The sequence below is a fragment of the Dendrobates tinctorius genome, unplaced genomic scaffold, assembly GCF_039654945.1.
Source record: "Dendrobates tinctorius isolate UK_male_01 unplaced genomic scaffold, ASM3965494v1 ptg000069l, whole genome shotgun sequence".
In the NCBI taxonomy this organism is placed as follows: Eukaryota; Metazoa; Chordata; class Amphibia; order Anura; family Dendrobatidae; genus Dendrobates; species Dendrobates tinctorius.
The window spans coordinates 21,886,005-21,912,866 of NW_027361737.1; the positions used below are offsets into that span (position 1 = coordinate 21,886,005).

At 42.6% G+C, this 26,862-nt stretch overlaps 1 protein-coding gene across 4 annotated transcripts in view; it reads right to left on the reverse strand.

Annotated features, from left to right (window-relative positions):
- Positions 1 to 7,650: 7,650 nt before the first annotated feature.
- Positions 7,651 to 26,862, reverse strand: part of DGKD (diacylglycerol kinase delta) — a 121,827-nt gene continuing 102,615 nt past the window's right edge. For 3 of the 4 annotated variants that reach the window (XM_073581169.1, XM_073581170.1, XM_073581168.1), the window contains 10 exons: positions 23,335 to 23,442; positions 23,140 to 23,253; positions 20,610 to 20,744; positions 20,102 to 20,268; positions 18,323 to 18,428; positions 16,358 to 16,450; positions 15,706 to 15,825; positions 15,035 to 15,149; positions 10,327 to 10,457; positions 7,651 to 8,868 (listed from right to left, as the gene is read on the reverse strand). In XM_073581169.1, coding sequence (XP_073437270.1) covers positions 8,782 to 8,868; positions 10,327 to 10,457; positions 15,035 to 15,149; positions 15,706 to 15,825; positions 16,358 to 16,450; positions 18,323 to 18,428; positions 20,102 to 20,268; positions 20,610 to 20,744; positions 23,140 to 23,253; positions 23,335 to 23,442 — 1,176 coding nt within the window. In that variant the 3' untranslated portion in view covers positions 7,651 to 8,781. The remainder of the gene's footprint in view (positions 8,869 to 10,326; positions 10,458 to 15,034; positions 15,150 to 15,705; positions 15,826 to 16,357; positions 16,451 to 18,322; positions 18,429 to 20,101; positions 20,269 to 20,609; positions 20,745 to 23,139; positions 23,254 to 23,334; positions 23,443 to 26,862) is intronic. The other variant, XM_073581171.1, reaches the window with a different exon arrangement.

The window sequence follows — 26,862 nt, forward strand, 5'->3', positions numbered from 1 at the left end:
ATACATGTCTGCCAATATCTTTTCTCTTGAGACCTTTGAGGCAAGTCTTTCTTCCAGCTGCTGCAGCCAAATCATTAGGGAACGCGCCGTTCAGGTACCAGCTATTGCAGGCTTCAATCCTCCTGCTGCTGCTTCCCATGTACATCTTAAATAGGAATCCATTTTTATCTAGCGGGTCCCTAAGTACCCCTGAATCCTCCAGGGGCAGTGCCGATTTTTTGGATGACCTGGACACCGCTGCATCAATCTTTGGGACCTTGTCCCATATTTCTGTGTCCTTATGTTCAAAGGGGTGCCTCCTTTTAGAGGAGGGAAGGGCTCCTGACCTCTCAGGCTTCTTCCATTCTCTCTGAATGAATGCCTGGACCTTCTCATTGACTGGAAAACAGTGAGCGCTGCAGCCAATCAGCAAAGTTCTCACACTTCCATCTGACGTTCAAGTTTCAAGGAAAGCAGTGTACTAGCGGCCAATAATTGGCTGCAGGACTCACATGGCATAATATCATGTGCGCTCCAGGAAACCCACCGTCAACATCACTGGAGCGGTGCCGGTGCAGGAGGTGAGTATGTGCAGGTTCAGTGTTCTTTTAACATCCCAATCCAAGTGGGCTTATCATCACCTGTACTGCATTATACAAACGTGTATACTATTTCTTGACTCCCCATGTATACCCTCTTTTGAATGGCTCCTGTGATGTATGTAAATCCGGACGGTCCAGTCCGATGGGCGTCATTGTGGTGTCGTACATTCCTACTCTGTTTCTAATTGCTATCTTCCGACTTCGATTAATGTGGATGATGAGTCCTGCGTCACCCACATAGCTGGGGCTGTGGAGTCAGTAAGCCAAACCGACTCCACCAAAATGGGCACTGACTGACTCCACAGCCCTGAACATAGACCAACTAAATCAAGGGCCTGTGTCCGAGCATTGCTGGCTCCCTCAGGCTCACTTTGCTCTGCCTTCTGCGGGCAGAGCATAAGACATAACTGAGCATGCCCATCTGATGACAGTTTTAACCCATTTACCCCCCCAAAGGTGATCTGAATGTTAATGACCGGGCCAATTTTTACAATTCTGACCACTGTCCCTTCATGAGGTAATAACTCTGGAACGCTTCCATGGATCCCGGTGATTCTGACAATGTTTTCTCGTGACACATTGTACTTCATGATAGTGGTAAAATTTCTTTCACATGACTTGTGTTTATTTGTGGAAAAAAATGGAAATTTGGAGCAAATTTTGAAAATTTCGCAATTTTCCAACTTTGAATTTTCATGCCCTTAAATCAGAGTTATGTCACATAAAAAACTTAATAAATAACATTTCCCACATGTTTACTTTACATCAGCACAATTTTGGAACCAAAGTTTTTTTTGTTTGGAAGTTATAAGGGTTAAAAGTTAAACAGCGATTTCTCATTTTTACAACACCCTTTTTTTTTAGGGACCACCTCACATTCAAAGTCACTTTGAGGGGTCTATATGATAGAAAATACCCAAAAGAGGCACTATTCTATAAACTGCATCCCTCAAGAGGCCTTTTAGCGGGTTTTTATGTTTGGCAGCTATCACACGCTAAAAGACGCTTTTTACTGCAAAAAATAGTGTTACGCTCACGCCTTGGCTGAATGGCGTGAGCCGGGGGGTTGTGGCCCCACTGTGCCACAAACCAGGCTACCCTGGAAGGGGCGTGACTACGACAGCTACCTCGGTCTTCACTGGAGCCTCTGATGGTGAGGTCAGGCTTGTGCGGCAGGTAGCTGTCGGGTGCCACTCCAGGGTGGTGTCTGGCTGTGGCTGCTGATCCCACTCGGGGACAAGTCACTTTGACAGGTGTGACTAACAGGCAGGCTGAGACACTGGGCAGGCAGGCACGGCTTGGAGACATGGCTTGGAGACACTGGGCAAGCGGGCACGGCTTGGAGACACTGGGCAAGCGGGCACGGCTTGGAGACACTGGGCAAGCGGGCACGGCTTGGAGACACTGGGCAAGTAGGGCACGGCTTGGAGACACAGAGCAGGTAGGTGACGGCTTGGAGACACAGAGCAGGTAGGTGACGGCTTGGAGACACAGAGCAGGTAGGTGACGGCTTGGAGACACAGAGCAGGTAGGTGACGGCTTGGAGACACAGGACAGGCGGGCACGGCTTGGAGACACAGGACAGGCGGGCACGGATTGGAGACATAGGACAGACTGGCGTGGTATGAGAAGGGGCAGGTAGGGACCTGTTCACATAGCAGGTGCAGGCAGGAGGGAGTGGTGTATGTTGGAACAGGATTTGGACCTGTTCACACAGGAGGTGCAGGTATGGATATAGGTAGGAGTGGAGTAGGCAGAGCCGCAGGAGTGCAGAGTAGGCTGGGAGGCAAGGGAGCCGGGCAGGCAGAGCAGCTAGGGAGCCGTGCAGGCAGAGCGGCTAGAGAGCCGTGCAGGCAGAGCGGCTAGGGAGCCGATGCACAGACAGAGCTGCAAGGGTGCAGATTCACAGACAGAGCTGCAAGGGTGCAGGTTCACAGACAGAGCTGCAAGGGTGCAGGTTCACAGACAGAGCTGCAAGGGTGCAGGTTCACAGACAGAGCTGCAAGGGTGCAGGTTCACAGACAGAGCTGCAAGGGTGCAGGTTCACAGACAGAGCTGCAAGGGTGCAGGTTCACAGACAGAGCTGCAAGGGTGCAGGTTCACAGACAGAGCTGCAAGGGTGCAGGTTCACAGACAGATCTGCAAGGGTGCAGGTTCACAGACAGATCTGCAAGGGTGCAGGTTCACAGACAGAGCTGCAAGGGTGCAGGTTCACAGACAGAGCTGCAAGGGTGCAGGTTCACAGACAGAGCTGCAAGGGTGCAGGTTCACAGACAGAGCTGCAAGGGTGCAGGTTCACACACAGAGCTGCAAGGGTGCAGATTTACAGACAGAGCTGCAAGGGTGCAGATTTACAGACAGAGCTGCAAGGGTGCAGATTCGCACAGAGCTGCAAGGGTGCAGATTCACAGACAGAGCTGCAAGGGTGCAGATTCAGACAGAGCTGCAAGGGTGCAGATTCACACAGAGCTGCAAGGGTGCAGATTTACAGAGCTGCAAGGGTGCAGATTCAGAGCTGCAAGGGTGCAGATTCACAGACAGAGCTGCAAGGGTGCAGATGCACAGACAGGGAGGACACAAGGAAAGACACAGCAAGGAAGGAAGCCACGGACAAGGAGAAAGGGAGATTAAGGTAGGACAGAGTACAGACAGGGTACTGGAACCAAGACTCAAGGGCCAGGATATTCAGCCTCCTGGCAGGCCGACAAGGTACAAGGCAAGACAAGAAGTATTCCTCCAGAGAAGGAGGAAATACACAGAACAGGGCCTGGCTTCCTCAGCAGCAAGATACTAACAGATTAAACATTGCACAGGCAATGTTTCAGTGGGTGTGGTGAAACTAAATAGTCAAGGGCTCTAGGTGATTGGTCAGGGACAGATTAGGCAGGAGCACCCTGACTGCATAAGAACCAGAGAGTTCTGGCGCCGCCCCCCTATACACACAGTCATGAAACATGGAGAGCAGAAGCATGGAGCACAGGACTGGCAACAGACAGATTTCACAGCATGGCTTGAAGCAGAAAGTAAGTTGGTGTGCAGGGGATGGGAGGCCATGCAGTGATGCCAGCAGGGTTGTTACAGTACCCCCCCTTTACGGTCCTTCTTCCTCAAGCCTGCCAGAATGACAAAAAGGAGTACAGGACCACACACAATCCAGGCTGACAGGGCATCCTTCAGATGAGACGAAGTAGGTGTGCCATCTGGAATCACCGAGTGCCAAGTTTCTTGGTGCCCAACAGCTTCCAACACAGAGGGTACAAGGACTTCTTCCTCCTGATTGGCAGAAGGCAGGGACCTGGAAGCTTCAGACTTGACCCATACATCAGCCGGCCAGCTAGAAACAGAAGACACCTTCACTGAGTCCAACTTCAGCCCAACATGCCAGAAAAATTGGACCTCCTCCCGGTTGGTGAGAAACGGAGATACGTAGGTCACTGTTCCAACCTCTTCACCCACCTGCCAAAAGGAAGCTGGAGGCATACATACAGGGAGCCACTTCAGCCTGTTACCCTGAAAAAACTGGACCACATCTTCCTGGTTAGAGGATGAATGATTCTCTGTCTTGGGACCTTCACCCCTAGGCCACAGGGGAGCTGAAGGCATACACTCTGGATCCATCTTCAGCCCTTTATCCTGGGGAAGACAATCAAGAGCCAGGGGTGCTCTTGGGAGCAGAACACTGGTATAGTCGCTGGGGATGTGTGAGGAGACTGAGACCGCCTCCCCCTCTTCAGAGGCATCCTCACACCTTGACTCGGCGACTAGCAAACCAGGCGAAGAAGACGACCTGCTGACTGAATGCGACGCAAGGGAACCAGACACCTCTTGTCACTTGGTTGTTTCAAGTGTGGTGCCTTGCTGGGTCTCCAAACATAAATGGGCATCAGGATCTCTGGTTCAGAATGACCCATGGGCATACCAGACAGCCAATGGAAGACGAACTTCTTTGTATACAAAGCTCCGACCTGGAGCTGTAGTTGTCCTTGCAGGACTAGACTGTTCTCAAAGAGGGCTCGGCCACCTTTAGACGATGCCCATGCCGGGTTCTGGAGCTGAAGAATGGAGATCACACACTGACTCTGTATGGCTGGTGGCTCGAACACCACAAAGCTCCCAGAAGGCAACGAAACAGTCATAGGCTTTAATGGAGAGGGAGGACTCTCGCCAGGGGCAGCCTCTCCTACTGGCCCAGGGTTCTGGAGTACGGGCTTCACAGGGCAGAGGCTAAAATTTTTCCATATTTCGACCCATAGAGTCATGTGAGGTCTTGTTTTTTGCGGGATGAGCAGACGTTTTTATTGGTACCATTTTCAGGCACATGACATTTTTTGATCACTTTCTATTCTGATTTTTGGGACGCAGAATGAGCAAAAACAAGCATTTCATGAATTTCTTTTTTTTTGGGGGGGGGGGGGGGGGAGCGCTTACACAGTTCCGCGTGTGGTAAAATTGATAAGGCAGTTTTATTCTTCGGGTCAGTATGATGACAGCGATACCTCATTTCTATAATTTTTTTAAGTTTAAAGACTATTTTATAGAAAAAAATAAGTGTTTTTGCATCACTTTATTCTGACAGCTATGGGACCATCATTTTTTGCAGGCTGATCGCTTCTATAGCATGCAGTATCTGCATGCTATTGAAGCTGTCAGCGCTGCACTTACTGCACACTGATCTGAGAGACTTCCTGACATGCACTGCGCATGACAGGAAGTTTCTCAGTTTTGGTAACCCAGATGTTGTCAGGACGAGATCGGTTTACAATGGCAGCGATCGGGACCCCGTGTCACGCCGCGGGGTCTCTGATCCAAAAGGAGAGGGACTGTCAGCCCTCTGCCTGCTCCCGGAATGCTGCTATCATGTTTGATTGCAGCTTTTCGGGGGTTAAAGTGCCAGGAATGGTCTGTGACCACTCCTGGCACTTAGTGCCGGGTGCCAGCTGTGAGAATCAGCTGACACCCGGCCCGCATACCCCTTGTGTGCACGGTCGATCGCTATGACGTTCTATACCGTCCATGGTCAAATTGTGGCGGGTCACATGGATGGTATAGTACGTCAGCTTTCAGAAAGGGGTTAAATCCCCTTGGCATTTTCTCAAGCAGCTTAATTGGGTAGTCAGCTGCAATGGCATCTAAACAGACAGGAATGTCTCTTCAAAAGTTCATATGTGGAATCACTGACCTTCATAAAGTATTTGTGACGAACAGGTGTGTTTTGCAGAAGCAGTGTTGGTACATAGCTCCATAGAGTGCTGAGCCTTATTTCACAACTGCTCTAAGCAAGAATATAGCAAGAACGCAAAAAAATAGAGAGAAATGATGGTCTATCATTACTTTAAAACATGAAGGTCAGTCAATGTGAAAAAAATTCTAGAAGCTTCAAGGTATCCTCAATTGCCGTCATGGAAACCCACACTGGCTGTCTTGAAAATGGCTCTCATGAGGACCACCACAGGTCAAGAAAACTACATCTGTTGCAGAGGATAGGTTCATCAGAGTTACCAGCCTCAGAACCTGCAAACTAACAGCACCTCAGATAATAGCCCTAAATAAATCATGCACAGATGTCAAGTTAGACACATAGTCCAGAAGTTACTGTTAAAAGCAGGCCTTTATGGTCGAATCGCTGCAAAGAAGCCAGTACTAAGGACCGCAAAGAACAAGAGACTTGTCTGGGCTAAGCAACATAATCAGTGGAATCTATACTGTGGTCTGAGAAGTCAAAAGTTTTTGGTAGCAAGCACCATTGTCTTAGTGACAGACAAGTTCAGTTTTTTCTACCCCTGTCTGTGGTGCCTTCCATGAAGTGTTGAGAGGGAGGTGTGATGGTGATTTACTCCAAATTATTCAGAATGGCTACCATAGTGTTCTGCAATGACTTGACTTCCGATCTGATTTGCACTTTGTGGGATTATCATTTGTGTTGCAACAGGATAATGACGAAAAACACATATAACACAGCTTCAGACAATGAAAGTCCTACGTGACCAAGCAGGAGAAGGATGGTATGGGATGATTTTAGCCATAGAGTAAAGACAAAGCAACCAAGAAGTGCTCAGCACCTTTGGAAACTACTTTAAGACTGTCCAAAAGCCATTCCAGGTGACTACCCAATGAAACTAAGAAAATTACAAGGGGGTATAAGGCTTTCAGCAAAGTAAAATGGGAATATTTTGAGCAAACTAAGGTTTAAGACATTCTGGTTTGTTTTAAACATCTTTCTTTATTCCTCATTTTCATATGTATTCCTCATGATTTTCTTACCTCGTTCTGAATCTACAATGTGCACATTTCAATAACAACAAGGAAAACCATTGCATGAACAGGTGGGTCCAAACTTCTGACTTCATGTATGTTGAATTTCAACACACTCAATGCTCTTTACTCATGTGAAATAAACCACAACTAGAGATGGGCGCCACATTTTAAAAAAGACATCAACAAACTGGAGCAAGTTCAGAAAAGAGCGACCAGAATATTGACCGGTCTGCAAACCCTGTCTTATGAGGAAAGGTTGCAGGATTTGGGAATGTTTAGCTTGCAGAAGAGAAGACTGAGAGGAGACTTGATAGCTGTCTACAAATATCTCAAGAGCTGTCACATTGTAGAAGAATCAACTTTATTATCATTTGCACCAGGAAAGACTAGAAGCAATGGAATGAAACTATATAATAGAAAATTTTTTTTGACAGTTAGAGTTTTCAATGAGTGGAACAGGCTGCCACGAGAGGTGGTGAGTCCTCCTTCAATAGAAGTCTTCAAACAGAGGCTGGACAGACATCTGTCTGGGATGATTTAGCAAATCCTGCTTTGAGCAGGGGGTTGGACCAGATGGCCCAGGAGGTCCCTTCCAACTCTACGATTCTATGAGTCTATGATTCTATGTATGGCAGTAGCTAACTCCCCTCTCTCCACTCAGAATAAATGCACGTTCAGAGAAACTGAGTGTGCATGTGCATTCAAAAAGCATGTGTCCTAAAACTATTAAGTGTGTTTGGTCACTTATGAGAGTCTTGTCACATATGAAAACCCAAGAGATAAATTTATAAAGAAAGAGACATTGAAAAGGCAATATCATTAAGAGATCTTTTACTGTTAGAACCAAGCAATTATTTTACAATACTGCTATTTACAGGCATTAACATCACTTGGAAAACAAAGCTGGGTCTGCAATAAGGCACGGGACAATAAATACGCAAGGGGTGGGACAGCCAGGCTTTGTATGAGGGTTCCAAGGCTTTCATTTATCCCTCATAAATAATACAAAGCAAGAAACAGGGGACCTGCCCAGGAGAAAGAATTGTAGGAGGTTGGACAGATGGAGAAATAAATGTGGACAACACAAATCACAACCCAAACAGTACTTCAATGCTTCATCTCACACGGACAGAGAGTGGCTTCTTGCGCTCCTCATGGGAAACATATGACGGGGCAGAGGCCGCTTCCCGATTTCTTAAAGTACCTATAGAAATGTAAACAATTATTTGATCCTTGGCCAGAGTGGGGGGGTCACAACGGTCTCACCGCACCTCTGGATTTTACAAACAGTCCAATAAAACCACTGATTACAACAGCTCTACGCTACGTCAAAAATGCTCTATACACAACTAAAAATGTACAATCTCAGCCTGAGGAAAAAAGCATATATTAACACATATTACAAAACGCCACAGTCTGACATGTTCAATAACTGTGTGGAAGGAACAGGTCAAGCCTCAAAACGGTTACCAAGATCTTAAAGTCTTTAGGCAATGGAGAGTAGGTGAGCCTCTCTGAAGATATCTACTGCGCTCACTGTCTGGCAGCCACATAGTGCCTGTCCCAATCCACACGAGGTAGCACGTCAAGGAGAAGGACTTCTACAGTCACAATTGGCTTCTAGCAGCAGCTAGAAGAACATCTGGCTTCAAAAGTATCCAGTAAGAAAAAAAAAAAAAAGATTCAAGCCCTTGGCTCATTCAAGACATTGATATACCTAGTCTATGACTTGCAGCAGTAATTTCCAGGGCTCATTTTACAACTGGATGGTGGGATACTTGACCGGCGGGAAAGGATAACAAGTTTCATAGCTGGCCACGAAGCTCGATGACTTCTGAGACTAGCTGCTGTTACAGAGCACTGTGCTCCAGTAACCCCAAGAACCTGTGCAACATGGTAATCAAGGGTCACCCCGACTGGGCCACACAAGCCGAGAAGACAGATCCTAGTCCACAATGACAGGAGGGGGGTTCAGCTCTCGGATGGCATGGAGGATCCTCTTCATGTGGCCCACTTTTGTCACACCCAACTCCTGCAAAAAAACACCCACAGATATTATCTGAGATATAATGTTAGGTGATGGTCCAATGCAAAAACAACATTATGGAAGCAGAGAAGCGCACACCTTTCAACTAGCTGCAAAGCACAGTAACAGTTTTGTAGCTTCCAATGAATATTCTTGATAAAAGGCTGGGACGTATCCCATCATATACAGAAGAATACATGTCCCATAGGCTCCCATTGTAAAAAAAAACAAAAAAAAACAACTACATAATATGCTTTTATATGCTTTTTTTCACAAAATACCTCTGTATGGAATAGTCTAAAAAAGATCTATGATGTCTATGGGCCTGAGGTTATAAGGTTATGTCATACTATAGCTGTTAACAGGGCCTATGTATTGACTTTACTATGACTTGAAGCATATATCGGGAGTGACTTGTAACTCAAGGTTTAAAGTGGTCGTCCATCTTTGGAGACATATTAATTACTTAGAAAAAAATGTATTTTTATTACTTAAATCAGTGTATTTAAGGCTAAAAACCATTTTTTACATTTGGGTTTCATTAAAAAAAATTGCACAATTTGCCTTTTACAGGTTGTTTTTCTGCATATTCAACTTTGATGTGATCTGTGGTCATACATCAGCAGAGAGGAGCTCTGCAAAAAAAAGCTAAAAGAGTTTGGTTCGCTAACACGAACAAATACATCTGATAAGTGCTATGTAACATTTTATCAGATAGTACTCGGCCCAAAGTTATACTATGGGGCAGTGCTGATCTGTGATTTACGTAACAAAAAAATCCCCAAAAGTGTTTAACCTCTTTACTAAATGCCATGAGGGTGACTGGATGCGACTCTCGCTCCCAAACATGGCGGCCAAGACTATCTGCAACCAGATGTAACTTGAAAGTTTTACTGCTCAAAATGTTCTGCATTTGCAACAAATTGAAAGCAATCACATAGAAATAATAGAAATACTGCTGTGTTAGCGGGAAGATAAGTGCGTTCAATGGTAGTAACACCGGCAGACAGAAAATCAGCTGCCTGGTGCCATGCATGTGACTGTGTGCATGCAGCGCAACAATGAGCGAGAGGGTGCAGAAAACTGGTAATGTAAAGTCATTAACATACAGGACGTGATAATATTAGACATGCCATAGCGAAGGAGTGAAGACATGTTAACATTCGATATCATGAACTTACTGAAGAGCAATGACCAACAGGAATGACAAATGGACAAAGGTCACATAGGCCTAACAGTCAGAGATGTGCAAGGACAGGAAAAGCACTGGAATGCAGCAGAGCAGCAGAATGTTAAATGAATGGACATACGGAACAAGTTGAGGTTAATGTCAAGACACAAGGAGCCAGGAGAAGGTGCAGCACTCAGAACATGCAGGGGATGGTTGAAAGGAGGGCAATCGACACAGACTAAGCTAGCGAGAGGTACGGGCTGCACTTTGGGTCTGACATCTGTGAGAGATACCTTGAGGTCTCGGCGCTCCAGGTGTAGGAGCTCACAGCCTCGGACGTCATGGCGAGTAAAGACCTCCTTGTACTCAGACAGACTGAGACGCTCCAACCAAAGAGACACCTCCTCCGTCCCCCAAAGATAAGCTGTCAGAAAGAGTCCCTTAGTAAGACACCACATCCCAAAGCAAAGAAAAACCACTTCCCAAGATACAGACAACCCACAGTTCAGAGCAGAGGAATCCAAGGGCAAGGTACAATGATCACGGAGGAGCGCACATCACACGACTGTCTTTTACACAATTTCTATAGTCATGCATAATTCCTGATGGTACATGGGTTATATATCAGGTTGGACAATAATGCAGTGAGCCCACCACCCCCCGGTGGCACAAAACCAGTTCTTTCTCCATGATAATGTTTGGCAATTATACTCATAGAGCCATCCAGTTTTGATTCGATACTAAGTCTTAAAAATGACCTGTCAACAGGTCAAAAAAGGTCAGTTTTTGCCCTTAGTTTATTACCGCTGATCCATGAGTATTTTTTTTCTTTTAAACATCCACCAGAGATATGAGCTTTTATTTAGTAAAATTTTTATGCTTTTTATTAGGGGGCGTGGCTCACAGAATAATTATCCTGAGCACTCTAAAGACACGCCCCAGAGGATCCTGTGAGCCACACCAGCCTTGTAAAGACCATAAACTTATCAATAACTAAATAGGCCCATATCGCTGGAACCGTATGGCAGATTTAAAAAAAGAGGAAGACAGAATACTCAGGAGAGAAGCAGGAATAAAATAAGAGCAAAAACTGCACTCTCTTCACCAGATGACGGATCCTCTTTTAAGAGTTAGATTCTAAGGGCAAACAAAGATTAGCTTATATAAAGATACCTGTATATTTTGGAATATAATTACTAGTAACAGTAAAGTTATTTTATGATTAGGAGGAACACCAACTATATGCTACAACTATGAGTTGATGATTGATCTACAAATATCAGCACTATAGAGAGTATAGTGTCCAGGACTTACTTGACAGATCGAATATATATATATATATATATATATATATATATATATATATATATATATATATATATATATATATATATATATATATATACATACATACACACATACACACAGCTCTGGCAAAATTTAAGAGACCACTTTCAAATGTTCAGTTTGGCTGATTTTTTTCTTTATAGTTATATTTTTGAGTAAAATGTATATTGTTCTTTTAGTTTATAAACTTCTGGCAACATGTCTCCGAATTTCCAAGCAATAAATTTTGTATTTTTTTCTGACAAAGAAAAATGGACAAAATTACCCCCCCCCCAGTGCTTTCAGACCTCAAATAATGCAAAGAAAACAAGTTCATAACAATTTCGAAACAATACTAATGTTTTAACTCAGGAAGAGTTCAGAAATCAATATTTTGTGGAATAACCATGATTTTTAAAAACAGCTTTCATGTGTCTTGGCAGGCTTGCCACCAGTCTTTCACACTGATTCTGGTGCAAAAATTTAAGCAGTTCTTCTTTGGTTGATGGCTTGTGGCTATCCATCATCCTCTTGACTACATTCCTGAGGTTTTCAATGGGGTTCAGGTCTGGAGAATGGGCTGCCCATGACAGGGTTTTGATGTGTTGGTCTCTTAATTTCTGCCAGAGATACAGTATATATATATATATATATATATATATATATATATATATATATATATATATATATATACACATATACACACACACACACTGTATATATATTTCTCGATTATCACAGTGATCTCAGATACGTTATAGTTAACCTACAAAGCTTCTGCCTCAAGGTGCTAAAATTGGAGAGTAGACAAACTTTTAAAACAGAATAATATACCAGCACACAATTCTGATTTCTGTAAATAACAATATATGTGTCCATGTTTAGAAGATTAGTAAACCATTAATCAAATATACAACCTTATTTGCTTGATTGTATTTGAGTTGGCTACTCTAGGTAAGCACCTGTTCAGACCTTATTTATGTTTGGATGTGACGGTCAGTTTTTTAATATTTGTATTAGCCTTCTGACTGAGCACTCCGCCCCTTAGCCTCAGGCGTTTTTAATTGCAACAGGATCCTACCCCTCCATACAGATATAGACTTTAGTCCAAGAGAGGATTCATATTAGGTTCCAAGAGAGATGTAGACTGTCTAAGAGAGGATTGGCATTAGGTCTTGGCAAATGAGAATCGCCTTAACGTGGCTTCCAGGTACACATGAATTGGCCAATTTATGCGCTAAGCATTCTCAATTTTTCATATTTCTATTGCAGTAATGCAATTCAATTTTCATATTAAATGTTTGCAGGCTGTGGCGCTACAGAGTGCTACATTATTTGTTTAATTGTATTTGAGTTGGCTACTCTAGGTAACTACCTGTTCAGACCTGATTTATGTTTGGATGTGACGGTCAGTTTTTTTTATTTTTGCACTGAGGAGAGGCTTTATCAGGCCACTCTGCCAAAAAGGCCTGACTGGTGGACGGCTGCAGTTATAGTTGACTTTGTGGAACTTTCTCCACTCTCCCTACTGCATCTGTGGAGCTCAGTCACAGTGATCTTGGGGTTATTCTTTACCTCTCTCACCAAGGCTCTTCTCCCACGATTGCTCAGTTTGGCTGGACGGCCAGGTCTAGGAAGACTTCTAGTGGTCCCAAACTTCTTTGCTCCTTTTGTTTTGCCCTTTGTATGTCTCTAATAAAACAATTTAAACCTATTCCTAACCCTTTACCCTCTCCTCCCTTTGTCTCATATTTAAAAATTCTCAATAAAGTTATTTGGAAAATGGAGGCCACTGTGCTCTTAGGAACCTAGAGTACTGCAGAAATTCTTATGTAACCTTGGCCAGATCCGTGCCTTGTCACAATTCTGTCTCTGAGCTCCTTGGCCAGTTCCTTTGACCTCATGATTCTCATTTGGTCTGACATGCACTGTGAGCTATGAGGTTTTATATAGACAGGTGTGTGTCTTTACAAATCAAGTCCTATCAGTTTAATTAAACACAGCTGGACTCCAATGAAGGAGTAGAACCATCTCAAGGAGGATCACAAGGAAATGGACAGCATGTGACTAAAATATGAGTGTCTGAGCAAAGGGTCTGAATACTTATGACCATGTGATATTTTGTTTTTTCTTTTTTAATAAATTGGCAAAATTTTCTACATTTCTGTCTTTTCCCGTGAAGATGGGGTGCAGAGTGTACATTAATGAGAAGAAAAAAAACTTTTTTGAATTTACCAAATGGCTGCAATGAAACAAAGAGTGAAAAATTTAAAGAGGTCTGAACACTTTCCATACCCACTGTACATTTTGATTCCTTCTTCTTATTTCATATTTTTGTGGAATTGTTACAACTGAAAAATGGGAATTCTGGAATTTTAATTTTTTTTCACAAAGTTTTTACCGATTGGGTTAGTTCATTTTACATTTTCATAGATCAGACTTTTGTTGATGCAGCAATATCAAATATGTTTATTTTTAATATCTTTATAGTTATTTTTTTTTTTTTTTTTTACTGTATTTTGTAGTCTCTTTTGGAGACTTGAACCGGCATTTGCCTGATTGTCTATATTATATTCTTTGATACAGCTGTACAGCAGCATATAGTAAAAAAAAAAAAAAGAAAAAAATCACCATATCCTATGAAAACCAGACACTGGCTGATTTTCAAAGGAGCACCAACAAGGTAAGAATAGGAAACTTCATCAGACCCCCAAGCTGCAATGGCAACCAATTTTGCGTTCGACTCGCAGTGAGTGGGTGGGGGTCGCATATAATACACTGTAAATGCCGCTGTATCAGATGCAATTAACATGTTATCAGCAGTGAGCAGAGCTCAGGTCCAGACATTGCGGTTACAGGAATATTATAACTCGGTGACACAGGGAACATCTGCAGGGAAAGATGTTGGCTCAGGACTTGAGCCTGCTTCATACACGTGCTCCAGACAAGTGCCGTATATGTTACGCTTAAAGCAAACACGTTAGTAGGATTTTGCTAAATAAACTACAGACACTGTCAAGGTGGCAGTGTTAAACTGATTAAAATGATACCTGCGGTGAAGAAATCCATCTTGAGGTTCAGGGCAGGCTAAAAACCTCTAACAGTGATTACACAAGAACCACAAGATGGATTTCTTCACCCCCGGTAACATTTTAATCAATATAACCAGTGTAGCGGCAACCTGACAATGCCTGTAGTTTACGTAGCAAAATCCTGTTGACAGATTCGCTTTAATGGTAGACACTGAATTTGGTCTTTATTTTTTTCATTGTGGATTTCAAAATGGACATAAAAAATGAAAATACAGAACAAAGTGGATTAAAAATAAAATAAAAAATATGATGCTTTTTCATACGCTTGTCTGACCATAGACTAATGTGACTATAAGGTTATGTAACATGTTTCTGAGATCCTAACAGAAAGCTTCCTACATTATTTTTGCAGAAATTCTTAAAAAAAAAAAAAATATATATATATGAAGACAGAAAAACGCAGCAGTGTGGCAGAGCTCCAAATTTTAACGAAAGTGTGATCATTTCTAGCAAGTTTTTACAATATTTAATTTATTATTAGACAATTGCCACACTATTCTGACATAATATCTCAGTGTGGCTGCCTTTCCTATGAATGCCGCCTGCTGTAGACATTTATATCCCATGGAAACTACACATTTACCAGCTGGCACTGTGCTGCTCCGGGTCTCCTTGTTCCTAGTGTTTTTCTCCTTCTTGAACTTGTTCACCAATCTAAACCGACTGCTACGTCTTAATTTGGAGTAATCGAGAGCACCCTAAGGAGAAATCACAACCATCAGCTACAATCAAAACGAAGCAGCAAAGTGAAATGCCTTCAATGCACAAATGACTGCAAGAAAGAAGAAGACGACTATACTTTAACTAATAAAGTAAAGGGATTGTCTAGCAGAACAAGCTATTACCTATCAACAGGATAGGTGATAACGGATTTATCATTGGGGCTCCACCACGAAGACCAGCACCAGTCGGCAGATCGGAGAATTTTTATCTCCGTGACAAATTGGCATGGAAGTCAGATGCATGGATTGCAAATTCATTTATTTTCTACAGGGCTGCCAGAAAAAGCTGAGAGCAGTGCTCGGCAGCTCCATAGGGAATGAATGGAGCAACGGTTGAGCATGTCACTGTCGCTCCATCCTACTGGTGATAAACATGCCCCAACGGGAATAAAAATCCCCTGTTCTGCCGATCAGTGCGGGGGCCAGCGATTGGATCCTATGGGTAGGTTATAACTTGTTTTAACAAGACAACTAGAATGATGAAAGCTCCTTATTAAAGAAAAATCATAAAGTACAAAATGACAATACTCACTTCTTCTTCTCCCGGCTCCGTGTTCTGGCTCAGCCATGGGATGTCAGCAAGTTTCTGCAGCTCTTGCTCCGTGTTACTGAGGGACGTCATCAGCTGCTCTTTCTGAGGGGGATCCAACAGCTACAAGAGACAAAGCAATCAACATTGCTGTTTGTTGAAGACTGTATTTTAAGCTAGGACTAAAAAATAACATGTGGCACAACAGCAAGTCTCAGACAAGTCATGCACCCCAAAAAATATTTGTGCTTTCCTGTGGTTAATTTAGAGCGGTGATTTGGTTGCAAAAAAAAACAAAAAACAACCAACCAAACTAAAGACAGGGTGCATGCAAATCAGAGACGTAGACAACTTAAGCTGAAATCTAGAGAAGGTAGATCATATGCATTTTGCAAACCTGCAACAGATTCATTTTATTTATTTTTTTTTGCACGGGATGCTCCGTGACCCCACCAGCTATCATTAGATGCCTTGCCACAATACGACATCGTGATATTAATGTTATGCAGTACATGTCACAGGTAGCCCTAGCCTTATGGTAAGTAGCCCATAACTGTAAGAAGTGTCCTTAAAATCAGGTGAGAGTTTGAAATCTAGATGAAAAAATTAAATTATTCACATGAACAAAATGTGGACATTTCAGTCTCCTACTCACCAGAGCCATCTTTCCAGTAAGCAGCAGATCGGTCTCGTTCAGTAAAGCTCGAACATTAGTGACCATTTCCATAACATGTGTGCAACTCAGTCCCTGAAACAAGATAGTACATGAAGCGACTAGGAAATAGATGAACACTATTGCTAATAATAATCATTTTTGGCATATTATTCATTATTGTCTTTGTACAATACCAGGAGAAAAGGGGGCTTCTTTTCAGCTATACTTGTACCTCCCTGCATAGCAAGTACTGACACTGCAGGTCCATTTCCTGAAAAACCATGAGCCGGCTGCAGATCACAGAACGAGTATTATTGTGCAACCCTGGGGTACACAAAACGTTGTGACTCTTCAAAGCATTTTCTGCCAGTATTCTGATGTAAAATCTCTGATGAATCGCCCCCCTATATGTTATAAGGCCCCCTCAACACAAAGAAAACACTAAAGGCCCATCTCCCCTTATTGGGAATATCTATGTCCTCTTTTATGTTTTGAAGATAAAGTTACGAGTAGAGAAGACATTATAGCCCCCTCATTCAGCAGTCTGGAGGTGACGTAGACAAAGCATATATAAAGAGCCGTCTGCCCATGAGAAACATGGCAATAACTGCAATTACAGGCCGTCTATGCGATAGCCAGTAGTACACAAAATGTACCACAAGGTGGCTGCACCGACCCCCAAAGACAAAGCCCAAAAGAAGCAAATTTTTTACAGTGCCTTTTAACATCCTTGCGGGATTTATGTTGAGTTCTGATATCTGATGCTAACAACTCAAGGCCAAAGTTATACAGGAACAAATAACAACCATGAGAGCCAGCATCATGCTGTGTGGCTAAGAAATTTCACCTACAGATACCCTATTAGGAAAATATGGGAAATAAAGGTTGGTCTTCCTTCAATAAACTTCTACTGCTATAATGAATGAAATCTGGCTTCAAAGAGAATTTCAGCACTGGACCATTTTGGAAGGTACAGTTTTTCCTTGGTGAGATTGAGCTGGTGTAGGGAGTTTTACAATGTACCCTGGAGAAAAGATTACAAAATAAGCTCTTTTCCAGAAAAGTGGGCATATAGATCGATCTATAGAGCCTAGAAACATAGTTAGGGGTTAACGTTCTGGTCTGGCCTATATCCCTAGTCATGTTTCAAGGATTTAGAATGGATCGGACATTGACTTAAATGGGTTTTCACACAATATACATTTTCACTAATAGATCTTGCACTAAGAATACTTTCCACAATTGGATGTGTTATTAAAATGTTCCTGTGCTGAGATAATTTTATGAATGCGTCCCTGCTGTGTGATGGCCGTGTCTGACCGTCCAACAACATGGTCTGATCACACCACAGCTCCTGGGCAGGGGAGGACGCAAAATTCACGTATAATAAGTAAGTATACACATGACACCGCAGAGACTTGCTGTTGCTGCTTTGTGAGGTCCCAAATTTCCTTGTTTTATCACAGGAGTGAGTATTTCTGCCACGTCTCCAGTCCTGTGAACTCATCATCAATCAAGTCAGTGACATATAAGCTCAGCGGCCACTGGAGATACTAACCCACTGACTTATGATAGACTTGCATTGGTCAGTGAGCTGTCAGTATGCAGACAGCATACGGACCGATTATAAACTCATCTGAATGAGCCCTAAAGATGGTTTTTGGCAGAAAACGAAATTATTTTTTAAATATTTCCCTAACTCTAAGTATGATAAAATACTTCCTTTTAAATAGACAACAAGAAAATAAATTTTCCAACTCCAAATGTTATACATGCAGGAATTTAGGGACATGGACAAGTGCCTTTAATATGGCCGATCAGAAGAATTCATCATATGTCAACACATGATTTTGGGCCAACAGAGACCCAGCTAACCTGGACAACAAGAACATAGCAGGAATAGCCTACGATTCAGACACAAGTATTGGGCTGTTAATGAGAACATGCGGCTGATGGACAGTTTACCTCGGGGTTCTTGCTGTAGACCTTTTCCATGGCCTTGGAGCTTGCATTCACTGCGTGGGCCAGCTCCTGCTCCATGCTTTCATGAGAAACTGCTATTTCTTTAATGCTGCAAAAATAGAGGCAAGTATGTTTCTTCGTCTATTGACTCTTCTTATGATAAAGCACATTGTAAATAATGTGTAAAGGTTTTGATTGAGTGTAAAGTATGTGAGAGGGCATACCTTAGTTAGCTTCTGTTACCCATCTTGCTTAATTTATCTTTTGCCGTCGAACAGCGAGTATAAACTAACCTCTAGACATCACTGATGCCTTACATATGGGTGAGAACCCATCGCTGACCGGTGTTTCCAGCATGACACGCCAGAAATGCTGGAAGAACGGCCTATGTAATAAGACGTCGCAGCTCAATACCCAGTGGATAGGTCTACAAAGGTGGCGGCTCAGCTGGAGCAGTTTCTCAGTTTCACTGGTTGATGACCAAGGCAAGCGAGAGGAGAACTTCTCCAATTTTAAACCTGGTTTTACTCCAGCTACAGCTGCATTCTGGTCATCTATTAATGATAATATTCAGAGTGCATGAAGATCATGGATGTCTCAATGGTTCTTACCTATCCAAATTACAGTGCTGTGCAAATTGGGACAAAGCATTTTTTTAAGTAAAATCGTAAGTTGGTTACCAGTCAGTGATTCAAACCAGTTTTAACTGCTTTAAACTGGCACTCACACCTGTTTAAAGCAGTTAAAACTGGTTTGAATCACTGACTGGTAACCAACTTACGATTTTACTTAAAAAAATGCTTTGTCCCAATTAATTTGCACAGCACTGTATCCTGGTCTGATGTCCCAGAAAATGGGAGTTCTCTGCTATTGAAGTACATCAGAGATGAGAACTCAGAGATAAGGTGCAGATGGGTTAATGTTGGCCTATTAGTGAGCGCTGATCTCCTACATACAAGTCATATGGCACTCATTTAATGGCCTGACTGCACAGTACTGATGGGAACAGAACGATCATTAATAGGATCATCCTGACCTCATATTATCGCCATCAAATCCCAAATTAGATAATCCAACCATCTGAAGATGAAGAACAAGCGTTTTGCTCATTCATTAGGCTGTTAGCGCATTTCTGTATAAGAACCGCAGTGCCCAGACTGACTTCGAGTTTCCCAACCCTAACTTACACTTCATAGACTAATATGAGGCTGTAAGCTTGGGTCGGAAAACCTGCTGCCAGGATGGGCATTGCAGTCTGTATATGGACCGTGAAATGCGCTCCTTCGATCCCGGGCACAGGGTGATCACCTGCATGTTTAGACAGTGCAATAATTGGGAACAAATGTTTTTATGATCACTTTTATTACTGGATCTTAGCTTGTCTAAATACTGGGCCTATATGGCAACTTAAGCAGCACCAAACTTCACGTGACAAAAAAAAAATCACAGTATGGTGATGCTATATCCCAATATAATGGAAGTGAATGTGGTAGCCTTGTAGCCCACAAGTCATTACCGCAACACACACACTGTAGGTTTGTACTTTTTGTGATTTGTGAGTCTCAGTTATGGCAACTTGGTGGTTTTAAAGCTACCACATTCACTATATTATGACACTATGATTGCCATAAAATCTCGGTGTACCCTGAGCTTTATAGTGGATAATACTTTGCAACTTTCCTTTATACACCAAATGCCACCCAGTGCAATTCTTACCATTATTTTATTGCTGTGTTTACAATACATTTAGTTTTTTGCAGTCTGAGTAATAGGCACCTTTACCTGTGAATAAGGGCACCAGCAGCCTGGCCGAACCGTGAGACCTGAGCAGCTTCCTCTTCAGACAGAGCTTCAGGGCGTAGAGAGGTTGGAGACAGAGCAGTGGACGTCTGACGCAAAAGTTCACACTTCTGCTTATCTTCCCAAGATTTTAATGTACTTTCAAAAGCCTGCCAGGAAAAAGACCTGAGGGTTATGGGTGAAATAAAATAAAACAAATAAAAAAAAAAACATGATATATTCGGGCAGCAGGCACTCGTAAAATTCCTCCCTCATTATCTTTGATCAAAAACAAAGTTGAATTCCTCTTTAAGATGGGCTGGTCTGAGACTTTATCGGACAAAGAAGAAAGCCCAAACTTTTTTTCTTGCGGTTTGGGAGAAATTCATCACAATGAAACATGTAGCCATGAGACCGCATTTGCGGCAACTCCTTTATTGACCAAATGAAAAGAATAAAAAAAACCCATAGGAGTGATGTAATCACATGGTAATATACACGGAGACTTTACCCTGTCCCTGGTGAGGGTCTGAGCTCTGTTCTTATGCGCTATACGGATATAACCAGGGGGCTGGATCCATGCCTCTCCATCCACTTGTACAGGAATGCCTTCATCTCCGAGAACTGTGATTTTTACTGTCCGACACTAGTGGACAATATGACAAAATCAGTCCACAGAACAATGATATGTGGTGCATTTTTAATGATCAGAGAAAAATCCTTCACATCAAAATCATTGAGAAAAATTTGAGCAATCTGGTAAACTTCAACATCTGCAAACTGTGAAACAGATGAACTGTAAACCATTAAAGGTTATTGCCAACCGTGGAAGTCCTCACCTGTTGATAGTACAGGTCATCACATACTAATTACTGAGGGTCTCACTGCTAGGACCCCCGCCGATTCAGAGAATGGTGCTCCTCAGTACCACCTTGCATGAACATAGAGATGGCCAAGCATGTGCACCACCTTTCCATTCATTGTCTATGAGACTGCTGGAGCAGAGTACAGCACTTGGCTATCTCCATCAGTCTCACAGACAATGAATGGAGCGGAGTCACGTTAAGCATTGCCAATGGTCCTCTCAAGTAGGTTTTTTAGGAGCCCTGTTCTAGGGATTGATGAGGTCCCGGCGATCTGTACATTATCACCTTTCCTGTGGTTAGGTGAAAACGTGATAAATTGGGAATAATCTTTTAATTAGGGTCCACCTAATCACAGTAATAGCCTGGACGGTATTGAAGAAAGCTTCTTTATTTTCTTCTTTAGCCAAGCTGTTTTACACATTCATTCACTGACAGATTTTCCCTGGCACTTACTATATCAAGCATTGAGAAGGCTGCTCCCGTCTCACTAAATGGTGGCACACACTGTATTCCTCTGCATGGTGATGCTCTAGGCCCTCTGGATGTGCAGGAAAGAACTATGATGGCAATCAGTGTTGTGGCCCCTTCATTTTCAGGATCAGTGGGGGTCCCAAAGTTCATTTATTGATATGGTAATGCCCAATTAATACTTTAATATGGCACATAAATATATAGAAGACCACAGAAGTAAATAAATTAATGTAACTTTGGCTCTTTAAACCAACACCCTGATACCAATTATTGTATTATTCATTTGGGACTATTTGAGAGGTCTTCTGACTCTGCACAGCAGCGATATTCTAGTATCATATCGCTATGATGAGCAGTGCTCTGCACAGCGCCCATCTGTAAGCTTGCTGATGTTAGATCTGACATCAGCATTTTCACGCATGCGCGGCTACCGTGCTATGTACATAAAAAAATTTTGCTTTGGACGCCTGGCGCATGCACAGTGGCGATGAGGACGAGCTCCCTTGGTCTCCATCTAAATGCGCTTGCGCAGCTATACATACGAGCGCCGACTTTGGTAATGATAACGTCATTCTGGCACGCATCTGGCGCATGTGCAGCTCAGTTGAGCCGGCTGATGAACTATTCCAGCCTACACTAATGCGCCTGCGTGCCCTTTTCTCTGAACACCGTTTACATCATATCCGGCCAAACGGTCGGAGTCTTCTACAGCTGATATTGATCCTCTAATCTAGGTATGTGTACTTAAAACTGGGGTATACGATAGCGGTCACATCTGCTCCTGACGAAGCCACCATGTGTGGCGACACGCATTGTGCTGTCCTGCCTCACGGACCTTCTTGACACTTTGACTGAGATTTCCTCTGGTCTTGTTCAATAGGTATTGTAGGTACCTTCCTTCCACGGGGATGGCACGTCTAGCAGGGGTTGCTCCTATATCTGTGGGCATCTCCTACAAGACTGACACCAATTGTTTATAATTTGGATATACAGGCTTCATTTGTATAACTGTCGGTGTGCTTCTTGGTAGAGGAATAACTATTACATGATGAAGAATGATATTCTCACTATAGTGCATACTACCTGCACCTACTGAGGCTATTTTTCTATTATAATTGTGCCTGGCACCATTTGGAGCTCAGTCATGTATTTGTCTTCTGTACTCACCTGTATTTGAGTTTTGAACTTTGGTACATAGCCCCTATACTTTATATTAGAGGCCATCTCAAGCAGATACAGCTCATATTAAGAAAACAACTCTCTCCGAATATAAAAGCAGCTTGTATTTGGCTGCCCACTCTTCTGCATAAATACATTGATTGCCTAATCTGCACTGTGACTATATTCATTTGTCAGGGAGTGAATTCTTATTGACTTAGTCCAACCATCCGCTATCAGGTTCCAAATTACCATACATATAATATATTGTTTTCAGGTCTGTGGGGCCAGGTCTTCAGGTCTTTTTCAATTGGGCATCCTTGTTTTTAAATGGTTTTAAATTGGTCTGTTTTGTATATCCTAATAAAAATTTGTATTTTTGTACAATATTATTGTTCTGGTGATCTTCATTATAGCATGCCTTTTCCACTTTTTTATACTAACGGCTTTCCATGCTTCAGGTAGACCCTGGTTACTTGTGAGATATTTATGTGATGGTTGCCCTCCAGCTTGTTCTTTATTCTTGAATATTCCATGCCGTGTTACCTGTGCAATGCGATGATGCTGCAGTTTGATGACCCTGGACACCGCCATCTGCATACTGCCAAACACAGCCACAACCTCCAGGATCTTGTCATCAAAAGAAGGAGCAGCAAAGGTCTAAAAACAAAGAAGATATAGTGAACGACTGAAACTACCAAGCCACGATCTTGACGACTCGGACTCACACATGAAACTTACATCATCTTCTTTGTTGCCTCCCCAGAAGTTGGTGCCTCCAGCATAACTGGGAATGTTCAGGACGGCAACACCTTGCAAGCTGGGCAGGGGAATGGGGACCCCATCACACTGCGGGGGACATTGGGGTAAGTGGAGGTAGACACGCACATCCACTGAGAAAGAAAGAGACAGACATCTAAAAGAAGAGAGACAGACACAACCAGTGTTAGGGACAGACAGAGACATGCAAGATGAAGATACACATTGGTAACAAGAAACCAAACAACATAAACCAAGGAGCAAACACAGACATGCAGCGTATACAAGACGTGGAAAGGGGATAAACCTGCCCATCAGCTCCGCTCGCTGCCACACAGTGAGGAATAATGTGTGTGGGAAAGTCACAGTACAGCGGAGTGACGATAAACAAAAATGGTTATAAGGTCTTTCATCGCTGTGAGAAGATCTCAAGAGTGCTTGATGGGGTGACTTGAGTCGCAAATAAAGGTGGAAAACCCCTTTAAGGCAAGGGAGAGACCTATCAGTTAAAGGGATGGGGACAGGAGGAGTACGTTTTCTCTGAAAAGCTGCAGCGTTTCAGAATAAAACATACAGTTAGGTCCATATATATTTGGACAGAGACAACATTTTTCTAATTTTGGCTCTAGACATTACCACAATGAATTTTAAACAAAACAATTCAGATGCAGTTGAAGTTCAGACTTTCAGCTTTCATTTGAGGGTATCCACATTAAAATTAGCTGAAGGGTTTAGGAGTTTCAGCTCCTTAACATGTGCCACCCTGTTTTTAAAGGGACCAAAAGTAATTGGACAATTGACTCCAAGGCTATTTCATGGACAGGTGTGGGCAATCCCTTCGTTATGTCATTCTCAATTAAGCAGATAAAAGGCCTGGAGGTGTGGTGCTTGCATTTGGAAGGTTTTGCTGTGAAGGAAACATCCGGTCAAAGGAGCTCTCCATGCAGGTGACACAAGCCATCCTTAAGCTGCAAAAAGAGAAAAAACCCATCCGAGAAATTGCTAGAACATTAGGAGTGGCAAAATCTACAATTTGGTACATCCTGAGAAAGAAAGAAAGCACTGATGAAATCATCAATGCAAAAAGATCTGGGCGCCCACGGAAGACAACAGTGGTGGATGATCGCAGAACAGTCTCCATAGTGAAGAGAAACCCCTTGACAACAGCCAACCAAGTAAACAACACTCTCCAGGAGGTAAGCGTATCACTATCCAAATCTACCATAAAGAGAAGACTGCTTGAAAATAAATACAGAGGGTTCACTGCATGGTGCAAGCCACTCATAAGCATCAAGAATAAAAAGGCTAGACTGGACTTTGCTAAAAAAACATCTAAAAAAACCAGCACAGTTCTGGAAGAACATTCTTTGGACAGATGAAACCAAGATCAACCTCTACCAGAATGATGGAAAGAGAAAAGTATGGCGAAGGCTTGGTACAGCTCATGATCCAAAGCATATCACATCATCTGTAAAACACGGCAGAGGCAGTGTGATAGCTTGGGCATGCATGGCTGCCAGTGGCACTGGGTCACTAGTGTTTATTGATGATGTGACACAGGACAGAAGCAGCCGAATGAATTCTGAGGTATTCAGAGCCATACTGTGTGTGTTCAAATCCAGCCAAATGCAGCCAAACTGATTGGTCGTCGTTTCATACTACACATGGACAATGACCCAAAACATAAAGCCAAAGCATCCCAGGTGTTTATTAAAGCAAAGAAGTGGAAAATTCTTGAATGGCCAAGTCAGTCACCTGATCTCAACCCAATTGAGCATGCATTTCACTTGTTAAAGACTAAACTTCAGACAGAAAGGCCCACAAACAAACAGCAACTGAAAACCACCGCAGTGAAGGCCTGGCAGAGCATCAAAAAGGAGGAAACAGAGTCTGGTGATGTCCATGAGTTCAAAACTTCAGGCAGTCATTGCCAACAAAGGGTTTTCAACCAAGTACTAGAAATGAACATTTTATTTTCAATTATTTAATCTGTCCAATTACTTTTGGTCCCTTTAAAAACAGGGTGGCACATGTTAAGGAGCTGAAACTCCTAAACCCTTCATCCAATTTTAATGTGGATACCCTCAAATGAAAGCTGAAAGTCTGAACTTCAACTGCATCTGAATTATTTTGTTTAAAATTCATTGTGGTAATGTCTAGAACCAAAATTAGAAAAATGTTGTCTCTGTCCAAATATATGGACCTAACTGTATGTGGCTGCAACCTCGTAGCCAGGGCCTCATTCATGGTTGCTCGTCATTCAAGCACAAAGAATCTGATGACAAGTTCCCTTTAAAGCAGATCTATCACCAGATTCCCAATCCAAGCTGCATGCTTTATTACATACATCTCTTCAGCCCAATAAGGTTGCTGTAATTTACTTTGAAAAGTTATGTCAACCTGCCTATCTCATTCTCTGCTCAACTAGCCTGAATGACAGCTCCTCAGCAGTCCTCCACCCTGCTGCAGAGATCTCATACAGATTAGTGCAAGCTGCAACTGTCAGGCTGGGTAATTAGGCAGAGGCCGAATACACTTGGACTCACATGCTATTTCATATTATAGCCGGACTCATAACTTTCTCATCTGAAGCTCAGGATTATACATAGCTATGGTGATATGGATTTTCAACATAAGTATACCAGTCTCACCAGGACTAAGATCTGTATAATAAAGTATACAGACTGGATTGAGAAATCTGATGACAAATCCATTTTAATATGGTAGTGTCTAGAAAAGTGTGGATACATTATGCTTTGTTTCCTTGCCTCTTCTCTACTCGCCATCCTGGGTAATCTGAGCCAAACTGGTTGAAAAGATTTTGCTAATACAGAAAAGTAGCATTACACTACCCCATATGGCTGGTGTTGTAGAAAAAAAGTGGTAGGGCATGTTGGATTCAATGGTGTTTGGTTAAGGTAATAAACATGAATGCTCAAGCTAGGAGAAATTGTTTTCTTCCAAACGACTATTTCACCCATATTTATAGAATGAAAAAGGGGGGGGGGGGGTGAGATCCACAATGCTGCACACAACTATAGAATGAAAAAGGGTGGTCCCATCCACAAAGCCAGACAAATCTATAGAATGAAAGCTGGTGTCATCCACAATGCCGCACATAGAGCTCTGGCAAAAATTTAGAGACCACGGCAAAATTTTCAGTTTGTCTGATTTTTCTCTTTATAGGTATATTTTTGAGTAAAATGTAAATTGCTCTTTTATTCTATAAACTACTGACATGTCTCCGAATTTCCAAGCACTATATTTTGTATTTATTTTCAGAAAATGAGAAATGGTCAAATTAACAAAATAATGCACTGCTTGCAGACCTCAAATAATGCTAAGAAGTTCATAATCATGTAGAAATAACAATACTAATGTTTTAGCTCAGGAAGAGTTCAGAAATCAATATTTTGTGGTATAACCATGATTTTTAATCACAGCTTTCATGCGTCTTGGCATGCTTTCCCCCAGTCTTTCACACTGCTTTTCGGTGACCTTATGCCACTC